The 22,747-nt window shown below is 39.9% G+C and overlaps 1 protein-coding gene and 1 pseudogene across 6 annotated transcripts in view; one reads left to right on the plus strand and one right to left on the minus strand.

Moving 5' to 3' along the window:
- The window catches only part of uimc1 (ubiquitin interaction motif containing 1), a 177,215-nt gene extending 155,981 nt beyond the window's left edge, over positions 1-21,234 (minus strand). For all 6 annotated transcript variants that reach the window (XM_073067925.1, XM_073067929.1, XM_073067927.1 and 3 more), the window contains exons 1-2: positions 20,798-21,234; positions 16,415-16,467 (exon numbers count right to left, since the gene is read on the minus strand). In XM_073067925.1, the coding sequence (XP_072924026.1) occupies positions 16,415-16,467; positions 20,798-21,208 (464 nt within the window). In that variant the 5' untranslated portion in view covers positions 21,209-21,234. The remainder of the gene's footprint in view (positions 1-16,414; positions 16,468-20,797) is intronic.
- LOC140739624 (AP-1 complex subunit beta-1-like) lies at positions 1,055-2,976 on the plus strand (annotated as a pseudogene).
- Positions 21,235-22,747: the final 1,513 nt, after the last annotated feature.

Below are 22,747 nucleotides of genomic sequence, written 5' to 3' on the forward strand. Positions count from 1 at the left end.
ACTAACAGGGGGACGCCCCTGAAGGAAAGCACAAACTATGGTCCCAAATGGGTTGTCACCTTGAACCTCAGATCAATTTATGGGTGACCCCTGCAGGAGAGGTCTGTGTTCTCTCTGTGTTCTTACCTATTTTGATAGATTATGTACATAATTGTACACACTTGGGCAAGGAGGGAATGGTTAATACATTATTACAATCTTGGTGGCAGCCTGACCTCCAGCAAGCAGCTGAAAAACGAGCCAAAGCATGCTTAATTTGTAAAAACGAATGCTGGAAAGGGAATGCCTTGTGTTTCCGGAACTACCTCCTTGCCTGGTGGGCCTTTTTCTTGTTTACAACTTGATTTCATAGAATTACCTAGAGTACATTGTTATAAGTATTGCTTAGTGATAGTAGATGTATTTTGCAGATGGATTGAAGCTGTTCCTACAACTAATAATACCACTATGACTGTTGTGAAAATATTGCTAAAAGAAATAATTCCTCGCTATGGACTTCCAGAAATGATAAGCTTGGACAATGGGGCATATTTTGTTGCTGAAATAAATGAGGAAGTCTGTAAAGAACTTGCTATAAAACAGCAACTCCACTGCACCCATCATCTAAAAGCAGCCGGCATAGTGGAATGAGCCAATGACACTTTGAAAGATAAGTTGGCCAAACTTACACAAGAAACTGGATTGACCTGGTTGAAGCTTTTACCCTTAGCCCTATTCCGTATGAGAATCACGCCACCAAGTAATACAGGGTTATCACCTGCAGAAATTATCTACCGGAAGCCTGTGACAACCCCATGGAGACCCCAACCTGTTTACTGCTCCTCCGAGAGCTTACCTGCAAAATTAGATATGCATACCTTGGGGGAGGAGATGGGAAAATACTTACACAAATTAATACTCTCCAAAGCTTGCATTCACAGGTACGACAGGCCTATCGAGAGGACGAAACCCAGCCTAAAGGTGACTACCCAATGATTGAGCCTGGAGATACTGTCCTGATCAAGAACTGGGACCGAGGGAAACTCGGACCTCGAAGGAGAGGACTACACTCACCATGACTGATTCTAAATATTTCACAACAACCAAGAAAGGAGAAATCTTTGAACTCACAGAACTCAACAGTGACAAGTCGGAGAAAAAGAAAGAAGCAGTGAAGAAAGTGATTGCGTCAATGACAGTTGGCAAAGATGTCAGTACCCTCTTTTGTGATGTTGTAAACTGTATGCAGACAATTTGAAGTTGAAGAAGCTGGTGTACCTCTATCTAATGAACTATGCAAAGTGCCAACCAGACATGGCAATTATGGCTGTCAACACTTTTGCTAAGGACTGTGAAGATCCCAATCCACTTACCAGGGTGCTGGCCATGAGAACAATAGGCTGCATCGGTGTGAATAAAATTAAGTATTTGTGTGAGCCCCTGCAAAAATGTCTAAAGGATGAAGACCCTTATGTATGAAAAACTGCTGCTGTCTGTGTAGTCAAGCTACATGACATCAATGCACAGCTGGTAGAAGATCAGGGATTTCTGGACACTCTAAAGGATCTGATATCTGACTCTAATCCAATGGTCATTGCAAAAGTTATGGCTGCTCTGTCGGAGATTGCAGAATCTCATCCAAACAGCAACTTGTTAGACCTCAATTTTTAGACAATCAACAAGCTTTTAACAGTCTTAAATGAATGTACTGAATGGGGCCAGATATTTATCCTTGATTGCTTGACTAATTATAGCCCAAAGGATGACCAAGAAGCTAAAGAATCTGTGAGCGTGTGACGCCACGTTTATTTCACGTCAACTCAGCTATTGTCCTGTCGGCTGTAGAGGTTCTGATGAAATTCATGGCAATGTTTTCAAAGGGCTTGGATTACTATGGCACTTTGTTGAAGAAACTGGCTCCCCCACTGGTAACGCTGTTGTCTGCAGAACCAGAATTCCAATATGCTGCCCTCCGGAGTATCAGCCTCATTATATGGAAAAGGTCTGAGATTCTTAAGCATGAAACGAAGGTTTTCTTTGTAAAATACAATATAGGTGAAACTGGAAAACCTGGATATTATGATTTCATTGCCAACGTTAAACAGGTTTTGGCAGGATTGAAGGAGCATGCCACTGAAGTAGATGTTGGCTATGTACAAAAGGCTGTGTGTGCAATTGGACGATGTGCAACTAAAGTTGAGCAATCAGAACGCTGCATGAGTATGCTACTTGACCTCATTCAGACGAAAGTAAACTACGTCATCCAAGAAGCTATTGTAGTAATAAAGGCCATTTTCCATAAATACCCAAACAAGTATAAAAGGGTTATTGCAACACTTTGTGAAAATCTGGATAGTGGATGAACCAGAAGAGCAGTGATGATACGGATAGTTGGAGAGTATGCAGAAAGAACTGACAATGCTGATGAGCTATTAGAGAGCTTACTGGAAGGATTCCATGATGAGAGCACACGGGTTCAACTACAACTTTCAACTGCTATTATGAAACTATTCTTTAATAAAATGATTGAGACACAAGGGCTGGTGCAGCAAGTTCTAAGCTTGGCGACAGAATTCCGACAACCCTGACTTGAAAGACCGTGGCTATACATACAGCGTCTACTTTCTGCAGATCCAGTGGCAGCAAAGGAAGTTGTATTAGCAGAAAAACCATACAACAATTACAGCATGGAAACAGGCCATCTCGGCCCTTGTAGTCCATGCCAAACGTTTACACTCACCTAGGCCCACCGACCTGCACTCAGCCCATAACCCTCCATTCCTTTCCTGTCCATATACCTATACAATTTTTTTTTAAATGACAATATCGAACCTGCCTCTACTTCTACTGGAAGCTCGTTCCACACAGTTACCACTCTCTGAGTAAAGAAGTTCCCCCTCGTGTTACCCCTAAACTTTTGCCCCCTCTCAACTCATGTCCTCTTGTTTGAATCTCCCCTACTCTCAATGGAAAAAGCCTATCCAAGTCAACTCTATCTATCCCCCTCATAATTTTAAATACCTCTATTAAGTCCCCCCTCAACCTCCTATGCTCCAAAGAATAAAGACCTAACTTGTTCAACCTTTCTCTGTAACTTAGGTGCTGAAACCCAGGTAACATTCTAGTAAATCTCCTCTGTACTCTCTCTATTTTGTTGACATCTTTCCTATAATTCGGTGACCAGAACTGTACACAATACTCCAAATCTGGCCTCACCAATGCCTTGTACAATTTTAACATTACATCCCAACTCCTATACTCAATGCTCTGATTTATAAAGGCCAGCATACCAAAAGCTTTCTTCACCACCCTATCCACATGAGATTCCACCTTCAGGGAACTATACACCATTATTCCTAGATCACTCTGTTCTACTGCATTCCTCAATGCCCTACCATTTACCATGTATGTCCTATTTTGATTATTCCTACCAAAATGTAGCACCTCACACTTATCAGCATTAAACTCCATCTGCCATCTTTCAGCCCACTCTTCTAACTGGCCTAAATCTCTCTGCAAGCTTTGAAAACCTACTTCATGGAGTCTCAAGATGGCGCTCATGGAGTAAACCGCATCTAGGCTTTGCTCCAAACCTTTTACGTCTTTTTAACCTACAAACACCCCTTAAACTTATTCTAAAGGGGTCTAAACATACAGAATTCTTCTTTTTAAACTATTTGAATTATTCTCAACTTGCTGAAATGTCTAAAGCAAAAGAACCGAAACAGACAAAAGAACCCATAACTTTAGAAACAGTTGTGAAGCTTATAGAAGTCAAATTTGAAGATCTGGAGAAAAAGATATTCGTAAAGTTTTCACAGTATGACGAACGTTTGAAATCACTCGAAGAAAAGTTCCTGACCCTTTCACTGGAATCACAAAAACAACAAGCAAGTATTTTGGCTCTTGAAGAAGCCGCTCTTAAGAAAGATCGTATAATCGGAAAAATACAAGAAGAGCAAACTTCAACGTTCCAACAGATGGATTGCTATAAAGTTAAAATTACTGATTTGGAAAATCGCTCTCGAAGACAAAATCTCCGGTTAATTGGGATTCCGGAAAAATTTGAAAGCGGTGATCTTACCGTTTTCTTCTCTAAATTTCTAGTGGATGTCCTGGGCTCAGAGGTACTGGATAATCCCCCGATAATCGATCGGGCACATCGGGTATCACAATTTCAGGCAGATTCAAGTCTGAAACCACGACACGTAATCCTCCGAATCCATTATCCTCATATCAAAGAACGTTTGATTCGGGCAGCTCGTAAAAAAGGCATGATAACCTATCAAAATTTCAATTTTCGTATTTTGGAGGATTATAGCCCAGAGGTCTTACGGGCTAGGCTGGCTTTTAGATCGGTTATGTCGAATTTTCACCAGAAAGGCTACAAGCAAGCGCTGCTATTTCCAGCACATCTGAGAGTCACCCTTCAAGATGGAACTTTTCGGCTGTTTAAATCGCCAGCGGATGCTCAAGGTTTCCTGGAACAATGACATTCTATCGGGCTGACCAATGTAATCTAGCCTATAGATTTGGATCTGTAATAGATTGACGTTTGGTTTTTTTTTATACGGTTTACATGTATTTCCTACATACAGTTAAAGCTCTCTTTTTTTGCTGGGTTTATTCTGACTTTATATTTTTTTTTATATTATTAATCTATTAGCGTTGAAAATAACCTATTAGGGTTTTTTCTTCTTTTTTGCTTTTCTTTTTTTTAAATCAATATACGCTCTCTTTTACACTTTTAACATTTGAATATTAAGATTGGGAAAAAAATAAAATGGTGTTTCTTCTTCCCGACAGACTCCAGTGTTTGGAGCGTCATAACTGTTTTGATGTGTTTGAAAGTTTTAAAGTTTCATTTATTGTTTTAATTCTTTTTTTTTAACCCTTTTGTTTATATACATTTATAACACTAATTTTATATTTTAACTTTTGCTATATCAACCCTTTTTTATAATGTGGGTTGTTTGTATTTTTTTTTAACTTTGTTACGTTCGAGTTGCCGTCTTGAGACAAGGGGGTAATTTTAGTATTAGATCGCTCGCTTGACTCTTTTTGGCTTTTTTCCTGGGGTTTTGAGGGTGGTGGGAGGGGGATTTTTCTTTTTTCTCTTTTTTTCTCTTGCTTTTTGCTTAGTTTTATTTCATGGGCTTATATGAAACTACAAAAATGGCTGCAGTGCTGTGACTTCCGGTTTCCCCTTGAACTTACTTCCTTCTTCCAGGTTCATGAGTTCACTTTTCTTTCAAACTTATGTGTTAACTGTAATATATATTGTCAATATGGATAAGACTATTAACTTTGTTTCTTGGAATACTAATGGTTTAAATCATCCGATCAAACGGAAAAAAGTATTCAAAGTATTCCATAGAATGAATGCTAATGTTATTTTTGTACAAGAGACTCATGTAAGGAAGGTGGATAGTCAGCGGTTGTTTAGGTTTTGGAAGGGCCAACAGTATCACTCAAATTCGCAAGCCAAAGTGAGAGGTGTTTCTATTTTTATAGACTCATCAACTGCTTTTATACATCATGAAACAATTTCAGATCCGCAAGGTAGATTTTTGCTTATTACTGGTTTACTTTTTAATCAAAAAGTTGTTTTAGTTAACGTTTATGCTCCAAATACTGACTGTCCTGAATTTTTAAAATGCTTATTTACATCCTTTCCCAATCTGAATCAATATAGATTGATAATGGGCGGGGATTTTAATTGTTGTCTAAACCCTTTGATGGATAGATCCAAGCCCACTCAAACTTTTCCGAATAAATCGGCTTCTCTTATTAATTCTTTTATGATTGACTCAGCTATTTGTGAAATTTGGCGTTTTCTACACCCTAATGACAAAGAGTTCGCATACTTTTCCCATGTGTATCATAATTACTCAAGAATTGATTACTTTTTCATTGATCAGCATTTACTTACAGATGTTATGGATTGTAAATATGACTCTATTACTATATCTGATCATGCACCTTTGAAGTTATCTATTAAGGTGACGGATTCATATATTAGTACTAAAGGTTGGAGGCTTAATCCTGTTTTACTGCAGGACTCTGACTTTGTCAACTTTATTAAACAGCAAATTGATTTGTTTTTCTCAATAAATTCTACAGCAGAGATCTCTAGTGGAATTTTGTGGGATACTTTTAAGGCATATATTCATGGACAGATTATTTCATATTCTGTCGGAGTTAGGAAACGAACTAATTCTAAAATATTAACATTAGTTGATAAAATTAAGGCAATTGACAAGATCTACTCATTGACCCCTAGTAAAGAACTTTATAAAGAAAGAGTGGAACTTCAAATGGAGCATAGTTTATTATTAACCTCCTCGATTGAAAGTCAGTTAATTAAATCGAAAGCTCAATTCTATACATATGGAGATAAGTCTGGTAAACTACTAGCTAACCAATTGAAAATTGCTTCGGATAAGCGACAAATCACTAGGATTCGCAAATAAGATGGTACTTTGACGATTGATCATAAAGAGATAAATAAAGCCTTTCAAGATTTTTATAATTCCTTATATCAATCAGAATGTACTAAGAACTCTTCTATAATGAATGAATTCTTAAGGAAATTGAATATTCCAAAAGTAACTGTTGAGGATAGTGTATTTTTGGATACACCTATTACGGAGTCTGAAATAGAGAAGGCTATTTTCTCAATGAACTCGGGTAAAGCTTCGGGTCCAGATGGTTTTTCTGCAGAATTTTTTAAATCCTTTTCTTCCATACTTTCTCCTTGGCTTTGTAAAATTTTTAAAGATGCATTAAGTATAGGTAAACTACCACAATCTTTTTATGAAGCTTCTATTTCTTTAATTCTTAAAAAAGATAAAGACCCTACTGAATGTGCATCCTATCGGCCTATATCTTTGCTGAATACGGATCTTAAGATTTTTAGTAAAATTTTGGCTATTAGATTAGAAAATATATTGCCTCGGATTATTTCTGAGGATCACACTGGATTTATTAAAAACCGCTATTCATCTTTTAACATTAGAAAATTAATTAATATTGTTTATACCTCTTCATCTAAAATCCCAGAATGTGTCATCTCTTTAGATGCCGAAAAAGCATTTGATAGAGTCGAATGGTCATATTTATTTAATACATTGCAACATTTTAATTTTAGTTCAAAATTTATATCATGGATTAAATTAATATATCATAAACCTTTAGCTTCGGTCTTTACCAATAATCAAAGATCCCCTTTTTTTCAGTTATTTCGGGGTACAAGGCAAGGTTGTCCTTTAAGCCCTTTATTATTTGACATTGCTTTAGAACCCTTGGCTATAGCCATTCGTGAATCACCCAATATTTTAGGCATTACCCGTGGGGAGACGATGTATAAGGTATCATTATATGCGGATGATTTGTTATTATATATATCTGACCCTGAAAGATCTATTCCTGCTATTTCTTCTTTGCTTGCTCAATTTAGTAATTTTTCTGGATATAAATTGAATTTTAATAAGAATGAACTTTTTCCATTAAATATGCATATTTCAATTTATAATCATGTACCATACAGAATTGTTACAGATTATTTTACTTATTTAGGTATTAAAATTACTAAAAAACATAAAGATTTACCGTAGATGTCGGATTATAAGCCGCTACTTTTTTCCCACATTTTGAACAGCTTTGAACACTGCGGCCTTTACTACGGTGCGGCTAATACATGATTTTTTTTCATGCCGCCAAAAACATTTTGCCTCGTAACAGTAGACCAATAAAATTGATGAGTAGTTCACAGAGGTCCAATGAAATTGTACGATAAATCAAGCGCACTTTCACAATTAAATTATTGTAAATCAGTCATTTGTACTCACCCTCATCAACATGGAAAACACTCGAAGAAAACCTGCCTTTATGGCAGTTATTTAGTTTATAATATTTTCGCTTAGTAATTCATTTGTTAGTATTTTCTAGTTAAAGTTAGAAGTGTTAAGTATATTTGTTTTCTGTACATCCCGGGATACTATGGCGTCACATCCGGTTTCGCCGCGTCTTGTGGGAAATACCGGTTTGCGATAAACGGGAAGGTGGGGGCGAGCGCATTACGCGAGCGGCATTAGACCCGAGCGAAACGCTGCTTTTAAGTTAAAGGCGATCAATAACTTTTCCTGGTAGGCTGCAGTATATATTTTTTTACCAGTCGTTAGGAGATATTGGAATGTTGTTCGTGCACTGTTCAGTAAAAAAGTATACGCAACGTAATTTGTGTGTTACCGATATGTATGTATATTTAAAAGTAGCCGTGTTAGAGGCACGGTTCGAAAAAAAGCATTTGCAATATGTATTTGTTTATGTTACCATATGGATTTAATTAAAAGTTAAAAAATCCTCACGTGTAGTATCTTTCTGTGTAATTATCTCATATTACAACGTGGGACACCTGCGGCCTAAAATCCGGTGCGGCCTAAAATCCGGTGCGGCTTGTACAAGTACAAAATTGATTTTCTTTCTAAAATTAGAGCCAGCGGCTTTTAATCAGGTGCGCTCTGTAGTGCGAAATCTACGGTATTTAAAACTAATTTTTTACCTTTAATAGATCAAATTAAGCAACTTGCTAATAGGTGGGCCCCACTATCTTTGTCTTTGGTAGGCAGAGTTAATGCCATTAAGATGATGATACTACCTAAATTTCTATATCTATTTCAAGCATTACCAATTTTTATTCCTAAATCTTTTTTTGATATGGTTGACTCTAATATATCTTCGTATTTGTGACAGAACAAAAATCCTAGGCTAGGTAAAAAATATTTACAGAAGCCTAAGAAGGAGGGCGGCTTGGCTCTACCAAATTTAAGATTTTACTATTGGGCAGTTAATATTAGGTATTTGATATTTTGGACACAAGAATCGACTACAGTGACTGGCCCACAATGGGTAAATTTGGAATGTAAATCTGTGCAAGATTTCTCATTGATCTCAATCTTAGGATCTTCACTTCCTTTTTCGTTACTTAAATTGAATAAACAGATAACTAATCCCATAGTCAAGTATACATTACGAATCTGGTTTCAATTTCGTAAATTTTTTGGTTTGAATAAGTTTATGCTGTTAAGTCCTATAATATCTAACTACTTCTTTCGACCATCATCTATAGATCAAGCTTTTCTTTTATGGAAAACAAAAGGTATTACAAGTTTTCGTGATCTGTTTTTGGATGATAACATTATGTCCTTTGAACAGTTATCTAATAAATATAATTTATCTAAAATCCATTTTTTTAGATATTTACAAGTTAGAAATTTTTTATATAATGAACTAAAGTCTTTTTCGAAAGAATGTCCATTGGACATTACAGAAAGAATTTTAGCTCTCAATCCTTGTCAAAAGGGTTTAGTAACTATTATTTATAATATGATTATGAATGTACAGTCAGATATCAGAAAAAATTAAGAAGGAATAGCAGGAAGAATTGCATTGCCCTATATCTACTGAGCAATTGTGCTAAACATGCTCTAATACAATTTAAGGTTGTACATAGAGCTCACATGTCTAAAGATAAACTTGCTCGATTTTATTCTTATGTTAATCCAACCTGTGATAGATGTCATTCTGATGTTGCTTCATTGACCCATATGTTTTGGTCCTGTCCTTGTTTACAAAACTATTGGAAAGATATTTTTAATATTATTTCAAGAGTTTTAAATATTAATCTCCAACCACATCCTTTTACCGCAATTTTTGGTCTACCAATGATAGATAATAAGCGTTTATCCGCTTCATCCCAACGAATGATTGCATTTGTTACACTAATGGCTAGAAGATCTATTTTACTGAATTGGAAAGAAAATAATCCTCCAACTGTATTTCAGTGGCTCTCTCAAACTATTTCCTGTTTGAGTTTAGAAAAAATTAGAAGTGCGGTTTTTAATTCTTCAGTTAAATTTGAGGAAACTTGGAGACCATTTATTCAACATTTTCATATGAATTAAATGGTCTGATCCTGAACCTTATTGTTACTATCCTGAATTGTATGGATGGAGGTTCGGAGTCATCGGCACTACTGTATGTATTTAACATTATGCAATTGCCCATGTGGGTTAGTTTTTTTTTTATTAGTTGTTTTTTTTTATTCTTTTAGTTTTTTTTGGGGGGGGTTTCTTTTTCTCCTTTTTCTTTTTTTCTTAAATCCTTTACATTAATACTATGAGTTTGGGAGACTTTATATATTGATTAATACATATCTGATTGTTAATTAATCTATTGTGTACTCTCAAATGTTTTGTACTTATATTTTACTTATGTTTTTCTTAAAAATTAATAAAAAGATTTAAGAAAAGAAAAAAGAAAGAAAACCTACTTCATTATCCACAACGCCACCTATCTTAGTATCATCTGCATACTTACTAATCCAATTTACTGCACCATCATCCAGATCATTAATGTATATGACAAACAACATTGGACCCAGTACAGATCCCTGAGGCACACCACTAGTCACCGGTCTCCAACCTGACAAACAGTTATCCACCACTACTCTCTGGTATCTCCCAGCCAGCCACTGTTGAATCCATTTTACTACTTCAATATTAATACCTTGTAGCGGTGTGCTACACACAGCGCTGCAATAAACGACACGCAGTTGGTGAGTGGCAGTTGCAAAAGAGATTTATTCAAACTTCGCGGCCTCACTTTAAAGCCTTCCTGATCTGGCCCTCCCCGGATGTCCAAACACCGGATTGCTCCTTGCTCTTTACGCTCTGGGCCTGGAGCCCATCACCACGTTTCAACTCAGACCTGATCTTTCCACATCGGCCAGGCACTCAGATCGATCAAACCTCGCTTTTTTTTTTAAATGACTGAGATACAGTGTGGAGTTGGCCCTCCTGGCCCTTCGAGCCACACCACCCAGCAACCCCTCTAATCACGAGACAATTTACAATGACCAATTAACCTACCGGTATGTCTTTGGACTGTGGGAGGAAACCCACATGGTCACAGGGAGCATGACAAACTCCTTACAGGCAGCAGTGGGAATTGAACCTGGTTACTTGTACTGTAAAGCACTGTGCTAACCACCATGCTACTGTGCCACTCCACGTTTGGGTGGATGGTCCTTGAAACTCCTACTTTCCTCTACACCACGCAACTCAACTCAACTCAGTTTGCCTCAACCTCACACTACTTTTCAAACATGCCACATCACTCAGACTTTGCCTAGCACCCGCACGCTTTGAGCCTCGACAGCCTCACCTTCACTTGCCTATTCATTGTTTGCAGTAATCATTTACCATAATATTTTATAGAAAAAGTTTTATTAAAAAAGTATAGTTGTATTTCTTGCTTTGAAAACCGCTAGTAAATTGGTTCTTGCCTCAGCAGTCCGATCTTAAACAGGAAGTGTGTGTTTGCACTAAACATGTATGCACATACATTCTCTCGTGGAACATACACGCACAGACTCTTGCTTCTGAAGCACACACACCTGTGGTGTACACAAAAGCACACACAAGCCTGTGTGTATCCAACAAAATGCTCAGCTTGCGTACAAACACATCTGCCTATTATGGACTCATTGCTTCTCTCTGCACTTGTACCTCATGACATCATCAACTCAACATGAATAACCACACAGCACTGTTATACTCTTTCCCTTCTGCAGGCAGCACATCACAGCCTACATCATATATAGACCTCGAAATAGTAGCCAAAATGTGGGGTTGAGATTTCAAAGAGAGCTGGAAAGGGGATTGAAATGGGAGACTTTAGCTAAAGTGAGGTCCCAGAGGACTAAAAAAAAGCCACCTTTGAAAAAAGCTAAAAAGAAAAACAAGAAAGTAATGACAAAACCTGTGGTAAGGAAATTTTTGAAGATTCTTAGAGATACAATCTAGAAAAGCATGGAATTATTAGGGATAGACAAATGTGGCTTTGTGTGGGTCAGGTCACATCTTAAAACTTGATTGAAATTTTGGAGGAGGTGTCTGAGATGACTGATGAAGTTAGGATGGCGATGTTGTCCACATGAACCAGCAAAGCTTTCAAGAAGGTAGACCGATCCATAAGATTAAGGATCATGGAGTTCATGGAGAATTAGTAGTTTGGATTGATTTTGCTGAGTTTCAGACTAGGAGAAATCATGGTAGAAGTTCACAAATCTGCAGATGCTGGAAATTCAAACAACACACACAAAATGCTGGTGGAACACAGCAGGCCAGGCAGCATCTATAAGGAGAAGCACTGTCGACGTTTCGGGCCAAGACCCTTCATCAGGACTAACTGAAAGGAAAGATAGTAAGAGATTTGAAAGTAGGAGAGGGAGGGGAAAATGCGAAATGATAGGAGAAGACCAGAGGGGGTGGGGTGAAGCTGAGAGCCGGAAAGGTGATTGGCAAAAGGGTTACAGAGCTGGAGAAGGGAAAGGATCATGGGACAGGAGGCCTAGGGAGAAAGAAAGAGGGAGGGGAGTACCAGAGGGAGATGGAGAACAGGAAGAGTGATGGGCAGAAAGAGAGAAAAAAAGAGGGGGGCAAGTGGGAGGGTGAGGAGCCAGAGGTTGTGGTACATGTAGGTACCAATGACATAGGTAGGAAAGGGGAAGAGGTCCTGAAACGAGAGTATAGGGAGTTAGGAAGGCAGTTAAGAAGAAGGACCGCAAAGGTAGTAATCTCGGGATTACTGCCTGTGCCACGCGACAGTGAGAGTAGGAATGGAATTAGGTGGAGGATGAATGAGTGGTTGAGGGATTGGAGCAGGGGGCAGGGATTCAAGTTTCTGGATCATTGGGACCTCTTCTGGGGAGGTTTGCTAGGGCTACAGGGCAGACTTTAAACTAGTAAGATGGGGGGGCGGAAATCAATTTGAGGAAACTATGAGAGAGGAGGTTAGTTCACCAGTAGAGCAAGTAAGTAGACAGTGTGTGAGGGAGGAAAGGCAGGTGATGGAGAAGGGATGCGCTCAGCCCGAAGTTGTAGGGGAGAAGAAAGAAAAGGATAATAAATTTGAATGCATTGCTAGGGATGAAAAGAGAGGAGGAGGTGGAGAGTATCTTAAATGTATCTATTTTAATGCTAGGAGCATTGTAAGAAAGGTGGATGAGCTTAAAGTGTGGATTGATACCTGGAATTATGATGTTGTAGCTATTAGTGAAACATGGTTGCAGGAAGGGTGTGATTGGCAACTAAATATTCCTGGATTTAGTTGCTTCAGGTGTGATAGAGTAGGAGGGGCCAGAGGAGGAGGTGTTGCATTGCTTGTCCCGAGAAAATCTTATGGCGGTGCTTTGGAAGGATAGATTACAGAGCTCCTCTAGGGAGGCTATTTGGGTGGAATTGAGGAATGGGAAAGGTGTAGTAACACTGATAGGAGTGTATTATAGGCCACCTAATGGGGAGCGTGAGTTGGAAGAGCAAATGTGTAAGGAGATAGCGGATATTTGTAGTAAACACAAGGTGGTGATTGTGGGAGATTTTAATTTTCCACACATAGATTGGGAAGCTCATTCTGTAAAAGGGCTGGATGGTTTAGAGTTTGTGAAATGTGTGCAGGATAGTTTTTTGCAACAATACATAGAAGTACCGACTAGAGATGGGGCAGTGTTGGATCTCCTGTTAGGGAATGCGATAGGTCAGCTGACAGATGTATGTGTTGGGGAGCACTTCGGGTCCAGTGATCACAATAGCATTAGCTTCAATATAATTATGGAGAAGGACAGGACTGGACCTAGAGTTGAGATTTTTGATTGGAGAAAGGCTAACTTTGAGGAGATGCGCAGGGATTTAGAGAGAGTGGATTGGGTCAAGTTGTTTTATGGGAAGGATGTAATAGAGAAATGGAGGTCATTTAAGGGTGAAATTATGAGGGTACAGAATCTTTATGTTCCTGTTCGGTTGAAAGGAAAGATTAAAGGTTTGAAAGCGCCATGGTTTTCAAGGGATATTAGAAACTTGGTTCGAAAAAAGAGGGATGTCTACAATAGATATAGGCAGCATGGAGTAAAGGAATTGCTCGAGGAATATAAAGAATGTAAAAGGAAACTTGAGATTAGAAAAGCTAAAAGAAGTTACGAGTTTGGTTTGGCAAATAAGGTGGAAGTAAATCCGAAAGGCTTCTACAGTTATATTAAAAGCAAGAGGATAGTGAGGGATAAAATTGGTCCCTTAGAGAATCAGGGTGGTCAGCTATGTGTGGAGCCGAGGGAGATGGGTGAGATTTTGAACGATTTCTTCTCTTCGGTATTCACTAAGGAGAAGGATATTGAATGGTGTAAGGTGTGGGAAACAAGTAAGGAAGTTATGGAACCTATGACAATTAAAGAGGTGGAAGTACTGGCGCTTTTAAGAAATTTAAAAGTGGATAAATCTCCGGGTCCTGACCGGATATTCCCCAGGACCTTGAGGGAAGTTTGTGTAGAGATAGCAGGAGCTCTGACGGAGATCTTTCAGATGTCATTAGAAACGGGGATTGTGCCGGAGGATTGGCGTATTGCTCATGTGGTTCCATTGTTTAAAAAGGGTTCTAGAAGTAAGCCTGGCAATTATAGACCTGTCAGTTTGACATCAGTGGTGGGTAAATTAATGGAAAGTATTCTTAGAGATAGTATTTATAATTATCTGGATAGACAGGATCTGATTAGGAGTAGCCAGCATGGATTTGTGCGTGGAAGGTCATGTTTGACAAACCTTATTGAATTTTTTGAAGTAGTTACGAGGAATGTTGACGAGGGTAAGGCAGTGGATGTAGTCTATATGGACTTCAGCAAGGCCTTTGACAAAGTTCCACATGGAAGGTTAGTTAAGAAGGTTCAGTCGTTAGGTATTAATGCTGGAGTAATAAAATGGATTCAACAGTGGCTAGATGGGAGATGCCAGAGAGTAGTGGTGGATAATTGTTTATCGGGATGGAGGCCGGTGACTAGCGGGGTGCCTCAGGGATCTGTTTTGGGCCCAATGTTGTTTGTAATATACATAAATGATCTGGATGATGGGGTGGTAAATTGGATTAGTAAGTATGCTGATGATACTAAGGTAGGAGGTGTTGTGGATAATGAGGTGGGTTTTCAAAGCTTGCAGGGAGATTTATGCCGGTTAGAAGAATGGGCTGAACGTTGGCAGATGGAGTTTAATGCTGAGAAGTGTGAGGTTCTACATTTTGGCAGGAATAATCCAAATAGAACATACAGGGTAAATGGTAGGGCATTGAGGAATGCAGTGGAACAGAGAGATCTAGGAATAACAGTGCATAGTTCCCTGAAGGTGGAGTCTCATGTAGATAGGGTGGTGAAGAAGGCTTTTGGAACGCTGGCCTTTATAAATCAAGAGCATTGAGTACAGAAGTTGGGATGTAATGTTAAAATTGTACAAGGCATTGGTAAGGTCAAATTTGGAATATTGTGTACAGTTCTGGTCACCGAATTATAGGAAAGATATCAATAAATTAGAGAGAGTGCAGAGACGATTTACTAGGATGTTACCTGGGTTTCAGCACTTAAGTTACAGAGAAAGGTTGAACAAGTTAGGTCTCTATTCATTGGAGCGTAGAAGGTTGAGGGGGGATTTGATCGAGGTATTTAAAATGTTGAGAGGGATAGATAGAGTTGACGTGAATAGGCTGTTTCCATTGAGAGTAGGGGAGATTCAAACGAGAGGACATGATTTGAGAGTTAGGGGGCAAAAGTTTAAGGGAAACACGAGGGGGTATTTCTTTACTCAGAGAGTGATAGCTGTGTGGAATGAGCTTCCTGTAGAAGTAGTAGAGGCCAGTTCAGTTGTGTCATTTAAGGTAAAATTGGATAGGTATATGGACAGGAAAGGAGTGGAGGGTTATGGGCTGAGTGCGGGTAGGTGGGACTAGGTGAGATTAAGAGTTCGGCACGGACTAGGTGAGATTAAGAGTTCGGCACGGACTAGGAGGGCCAGAATGGCCTGTTTCCGTGCTGTGATTGTTATATGGTTTATATGGTTATATATCAGGGATGGGGTAAGAAGGGGAGGAAAGTCATTAACGAAAGTTAGAGAAGTCAATGTTCATGCCATCAGGTTGGAGGCTACCCAGCCGGTATATAAGGTGTTATGCTGGCAGGGGTTGTGATAGAACCGGAGAGAAAAGTAACATTTAAAAAGCATTTAAACAGACAGATCAATAAGCATTCAATGAAGAGATATAGACCATGTGCAGGCACGTTGTTCAATTTAAATTGGCATCATGGCTGCTACAGGTGTTGTGGATCAAAAGGCCTGCTGTACTATACACACACACCCACCACAGCAATCTGACTGCACAACCACAGCTATCCCACATAATCCGACCAATAATTACCAGACTGTTATTCCATACAATGCACAGAAGTCCTGACCAATGGAGTGGTTTGAATTGGTTCCAATGGTACATCCACAGTTTTACTAATTATGCAATAATGATCGACAAAGCCAATCCCTGTAATTAAGCAGTTTTCTCCTTGTACCTGTTCTGTCCTCCTTCATCCTCTGGGATTTCTTCAGCACAAACATTTGAAGTCTGAAAATGAAAATAAAAAACCCAATGCAGAAAGAGTACATGTGGTGGTAAAGAATGCTCCAACAGAATAGCTGAACAGGACTCTTTTTAAACACCCAAATTCTCACACACTGTCTCCATTCTTTCTGTCAGTCAAGTCCTTGTCCCCATCACCACTAGTCTCAAATTCCTTTTGTGACAGACCCAACATCTCATCTCTACCCCTCTATCTCACTTCCCTCAACTCACTGTCTTCCCACCTCAGGACCAGTTCAGACATTATCCTTTGTAACTGGTTATCTTTTTTCCCTGCTTCCATTTCCACTTTCTGATCTCCCTTCCATCTCCTCAGAATACACAGAAGATGAAAAATCATGTTACAATTGTATTAAAAAGTAGGTAGGTGAAGTAAGGAAGACACGCTGCAGCTATAACAACTTTTATTCAGAGTACACTTGTTGTATGCAGTTCTGGCTGCACCTTTGTAGGAAAGATGTGGAAACTAGTGAGCATGCAAAGTTTAGCAGGATGCTACCTAAATTAGAGAGAATGAGCCTCAAGGGAAAAAATTGGATTGTTCTTCCTACAGCATGGAGGCTGAGGGAAGACCTGACAAGGCTTTGTAAAATTATGTGAACAGATGGGGTACACAGACTGATTTTTTTTATCTGGGGTAGAAGACCTGCTTTCAAGGTTGATAGTTGGGGGGACAGATAAACAATTCCATGGATACAAAAAGGAAACACGGATGGTAGTTTGCCTCCCATCTTTCAGAGTCCATGATGTTTCTGAACGTGTCCATGATATCCTGAAAAGGGAGGGAGAGCAGCCAGAAGTTGTGGTACATATTGGTAACAACAATATAGGTAAATAAAGGGAGGAGGTCCTGAAATCAGAATACAGGGAGTTAGGAAGGAAGCTGAGAAGCAAGACCTCAAGGGCAGTATTCTTGGGATTGATGTCTATGCCACATGACAGTGAGGACAGGAATAGAATGAGGTGGCAGATAAAGCAGGTTTACAAGCAGATGATGTAACATGTAGTATGACTGTAAGGAAAGACAAGTCAGTTGAGAACAACTGCAGACAGAGCAAAGTGTTAACTTTTACCATAAAGGCAAAATTCAAAAGGGCAAAGAATGAAAGGCTGAAGGTGCTGTATTTAAATGGCTGTAGCATTCAGAATAAGGTGATTGAACTCATGGCGCAATTACAGATTGGCCAGTATGACATTGTGGCTGAAAGAAAGTCATAGCTGAAAGCCAAAAGGAAGTCAAAGGATGTACATTGTATCAAAAGAACAGGCAGGAAGGCATAGGCAGTGGTGTGGCTCTATTGGTAAAAGATGGAATTACATCTTCAGAAAGAGGTAACATAGGGTCAGAGAAAGTCAAACCTTCTGGGTGCAGTTAAGAAACTGCAAGGGTAAAAAACCATTATGAGAATCATATATAGACCTCTAAATAGTAGCCAAAATGTGGGGTTGAGATTTCAAAGAGAGCTGGAAAGGGGATTGAAATGGGAGACTTTAATATGCAAGGGGATTGGGAAAGTCAGGTTGGTCAAGATGTCTTTTGGGGAAAAGAAAATCATAGATTGGGTGTTGTGTAATAACCCGGATTTCATTAGCCAGCCTAATGTAAAGAACCCTTAGGAGGCAGTGATCATAATATGATTGAATTCATACTGCAATTTGAGAGGGAGAAGCACAAGTTACATGCATCAGGATCACAATGAAATAAAGGGAATTACAGAAGCATGAGAGAAGAGCTTGCCCAGGTGGATTGGAGGGCACTCTAGCAGGGATGACTACAGAACAGAGGTGGCTGAAATTTCTGGGAATCGTCGCAAGGCGCAGGATAGATATGTCCCATTGAAGTTCTCAAAAGGCAAAAGTAGACAACCGTGGCTGACGAGGGAAGTTCTGGATTGCTGCCTCTGCCTCGTGGCAGTGAGGGTAGAAACAGGATGATTTGGCAGATTAATGTGTGGCTGAGAAACTGGTGCAGGGGGGAGGGTTTCAAATTCTTGGATCATTGGGATCTCTTCTGGGGAAGGTATGATCTGTTCAAAAGTGACGGGTTGCATCTGAACCTGAGTGAAACCAATATTCTCACGGGCAGGTTTGTTAGAGCTGTTAAACTAATTTGGCAGGGGTGTGGGAACCAAAGTGAAGGAACTTAGGATAGCAAAGATAGCGTGCAGTCAGACTGTCAAGAAGAGCAGGCAGATGATAGGACATAATTGCAGCCAGCAGGTTGAGTATCAGTGCATTAGGGATGCAGAATCAAAAAGGGTAGCAAATACAGTATCAAAGTGTTATATCTGAATGCACACGAGCATAAGAAATAAGGTGGATGATCATGTTCCACCATTACATATTGTCAGGTATGATATTGTGGTCATCACTGAATCGTGGCTGAAGGATGGTTGTACTTGGGAACTAAATGTCCAAGGTTACACGTTGTATCGGAGGGATAGGAAGGTAGGCAGAGGGGGTGGTGTGGCTTTGCTGGTAAAGAATAGCATCAAATCAGTAGAAAGATGTGATTAAGGATCAGATGATGATGAATCTTTGTGGTTGAGTTAAGAAACTGCGAGGGTAAAAGGACCCTGATGGCAGTTATATACAGGCCTCCCAACAGTAGCTGGCATGTCAAAAGGGCAATGTTATGATAGTCAGGAGATCTCAAAATGCAGATCGATTGGGAAAATCAGGTTGGAAATGGATCTCGAGTTTGTTGAATGCATACCAGATGGCTTTTTAGAGCAGTTTGGCATTGAGCCTACTGGGGAATCAGCTATACTGGATTGGGTGTTATGTAATGAACCAGAGGTGATTAGAGAGCTTAAGGTAAAAGAACCCTTGGAGAGAGTGATCATAATATGATTGAGCTCAACTTGAAATTTGATAGGGAGAAAGTAATGTTTGATGTAGCAGTATTTCAGTGGAAAAATTATAGTGGTATGAGAGAGGAGTTGGCCAAATTAAATTGGAAGGAGATGCTGGCAGTGATGACAACAGAGCAGCAATGGCAAGAGTTTCTGGGAAAATTGAGTAAGGTGCACGATAGATGTATTTGAAAAACGAAGAAATACTCAAACAGCAAAATGGAACAACTGTGGCTAACAAGGGATGTCAAAGCAAAAGAGAGGGCATGCAACAAAGCAAAATTTACTGGGAAGAGACAAGATTGGGAAGCTTTCAAAACCCTACAGAGAGCAACTAAAGAATCATTAGGAGGGAAAGATGAAATATGAAAGCAAGCCAGCAAACAATATCAAAGGCTGGATTGGAAAGGCTTTTTCATGAATGTAAAAAATAAGAGAGTGATTAGAGTGGATTTAGGACCACTAGAAAATGAGGCCAGAGAAATAATAAGAGGCCAAGGAGATGGCAAATGAACTAAATGAGTATTTTTCAACAGTCTTCACAGTGGAAGACAGTGTGCCAGATGTTGAAGGGTGTGAGGGAAGTGAAATGAGTGCAGTTACAAGAGAGGTGTTCAAAAAGCTGTAAGACCTAAGGGTACATAAGTCACCCAGACCAAATGAACTGCACCCTAGGATTCTGAAAGAGGTAGCAGTAGAGACGGTCTTTCAAAAATTATTTTGGAATGATCTTTCAAATACTATTGGACTCTGGCATGGTGCCAGAGGACTGGAAATTTTTAAATATCACTCCACTCTTTAAGGAGGAAGGCAGCAGGAAGGAAATTGTTAGCCCCAGGAACTGCTGAACAGAAGGATCTAGGAGTATGCTTCCTTTGAAAGTGGCATCCCAGGTAGATAAGTTGGTAAAAAAATGTTTTTCAGTCAGGGCATTAAGTAAAATAATTAAGATGTTATGCTGCAGCTGTACAAGACATGCATGGAGCCGCATTTGGAATATTGTATTCAGTTTTGGTCACTGTGCTATGCTGAAGATGCTATTAAGCTGGAAAGAGTGCAGAAGAGATTCTCAAAGATATTGCTGGGACTCGTGGGACTTGAGCACAGGGAAATTTGGGTCATCTTCCAGAGGTATACAAAATCAAGGGGGGTGAATGCATAGTCTTTTACCCAGGATTAGGGAATCACGAACTAGAGCTGGAGGGAAGAGATTTACTAGGAACCCTTTCTCACAGAGGATGGTCAATCTGTATAATGGACTGCCAGAGGAAGTGGTTGAGGCTGATAGGTCGACATTTAAAGGTTACTGGACAGCTACATAGATTCTGGAACAAAAGAAAATAGCTTGGTTGGTTGTATTGATGTTGGCACGATTTCCATGGTCAGCATTCTCCCTCCAGCACTGGGGATGCTACTACTCCTCGGGTCTGGCACTGGACCTCACACCCTCACTCAATTACCTGCGGCTGATTGTCGGTCGCGTCCAGCCGCTCACTCTCCCGGCTCAGCTCCGCCGCCTTTGATCTATCTGCCTGCCAGTTCCTTCTAGCCGGCTCCTCTCCCTGCTGGGGTTCCGGCTGCGGCAACACCGGCGGCCCGAACTGGGCCTTGCGCAGCAAGCGGCTCTGCGCCAGCTTCAAACAACGCTCATAGGCCTGGAGCTGGCACACGATGACGCCGGTGTACTGGTCGGGCTGCAGGCCGCTGGGGCAAAAGGGGATGCCCCAGAAGTAGTGAACCAGTCCATCCCGGCGGTCCAGCGATGAGGGCGGCCCAGACCCCAGCCTCTGGGCCCCAAGTTTCGGTCTCAGGCAGCTCCTCTGCCCCGGTTCCCCAGTGGGCGCCAGCCGCCTCTTGGACGGGGAGCCCATCACTGAAACTTCTCACTGGGCGCGCCGACGCGGCACGTACACTGAACGTGCGGGTGCGCGTATTGCGTGCGGACACGAGCGTGATGGGCGCGCTGGGAGGTGTCCAGACGGTGAGGGTATCGATTGTCAATTTTTTAGGTGCCTGAGCTGACAAAATGCTTGCCATTTCCTATATTCATTCATTCTCTCTCTCTCCCCCTCTCCCTCTCATAATTTAATGTACTGGGTAACTTCCTTGCCCCATTCATGTAATGAGCAGGCACACAAATCGGGTGTAACATTTTTATATATGAATAGGGCTTTTTAAAATGTCAAGCACTAAACCAGGATGAAAGAAATATATGAATTCCAGAGCTCCACAGAAATATAGTGATAGTTAAGACATTAACAAGATTATAGCCTATCACTACATTTCAGTGTATAACTGGTACAATAAAACATATAATACTTAATTTAATATGACGAAGTATTGCACGGTTGCACTCACTAATTATCATAAAATATAATTATCAAGCAAGTAAAGAAGAAAACAATAATCATGTATTTCACCAATTTAAAAGTAATTATCTACTTACCAAATGCCACCAATGAGAAGTTTCACAATAATTTCCACAAAGGATCAGGCATAATATGTGTTCGCGGGTCTGAAGCAACTCTTGTCCTGGTGTCATCTGCTGATCTGTGGTACCACAGCAATGATGTGACATACATGTGACAATGATGTGACATAGCTCAGGATTCCACTGAACAAGAGGAGGTCTGTGTACTTTAACAAACATAAGTGCTCATACATGATTTATGAGAATTCTTCAGCGTGTTGTTGTTATTATCAAGTTCATGTGACTGAATCCTCTCTCACATTTCAGCAGTACTAATAGGAATAACTTGTGAACAGCTCAGTAATGAGCGTAAATCTTGGGGGATGTGGTGTCCACGATACCCCACATAATTTCTGAAGGCATTTATTACAGAGGAAGAAGAAAGCTTAAACCTCTTACAGAGAGATGATATTACAACTTCTCCATAATTAGCTGGTATTTCAGCAGGCCAGTTATCTTTATCAAGGACACACATTTCATTTAGCGGGGATTTATACATAGTTTGAGGTTTAGAAGTTTGAGAACTTTTCAAGGATGTTGCCGTGAACATACGGTGCTGCAAATTGTTTATAAGACTAGTAAGAAATTGTAGATAATTAACAGAGATAATTTTGTTGTTGCTTGTTAAGGTTATTTCTCCAAATTTCCCCTTTTCAATTGCCTCGCATTAGGGTTAGGGTTCCAGAGATTTTGTACCAGGTTGCTCTTTCAGTCCATGCAGTGATCTTATGCTCCGTTGGATCAGTTTGTCTGCATAAACAATCATAGTAGTGAGTTTCTGTAAACACTCTGAAAGTAAACCAAGTTCATGCAACGTGTCATACATTAGAGCTAAGTCCAATAGAAACTGTTATGAAGAGAGTCTTTTCAACAGATTTTCATAAGTTTTTCTGTCACTCCCAGATCTTGTTTCATCCTTCATTGCTTTTTCAAAATGAAA

Source organism: Hemitrygon akajei, chromosome 15 (genome assembly GCF_048418815.1).
Source record: "Hemitrygon akajei chromosome 15, sHemAka1.3, whole genome shotgun sequence".
In the NCBI taxonomy this organism is placed as follows: domain Eukaryota; kingdom Metazoa; phylum Chordata; class Chondrichthyes; order Myliobatiformes; family Dasyatidae; genus Hemitrygon; species Hemitrygon akajei.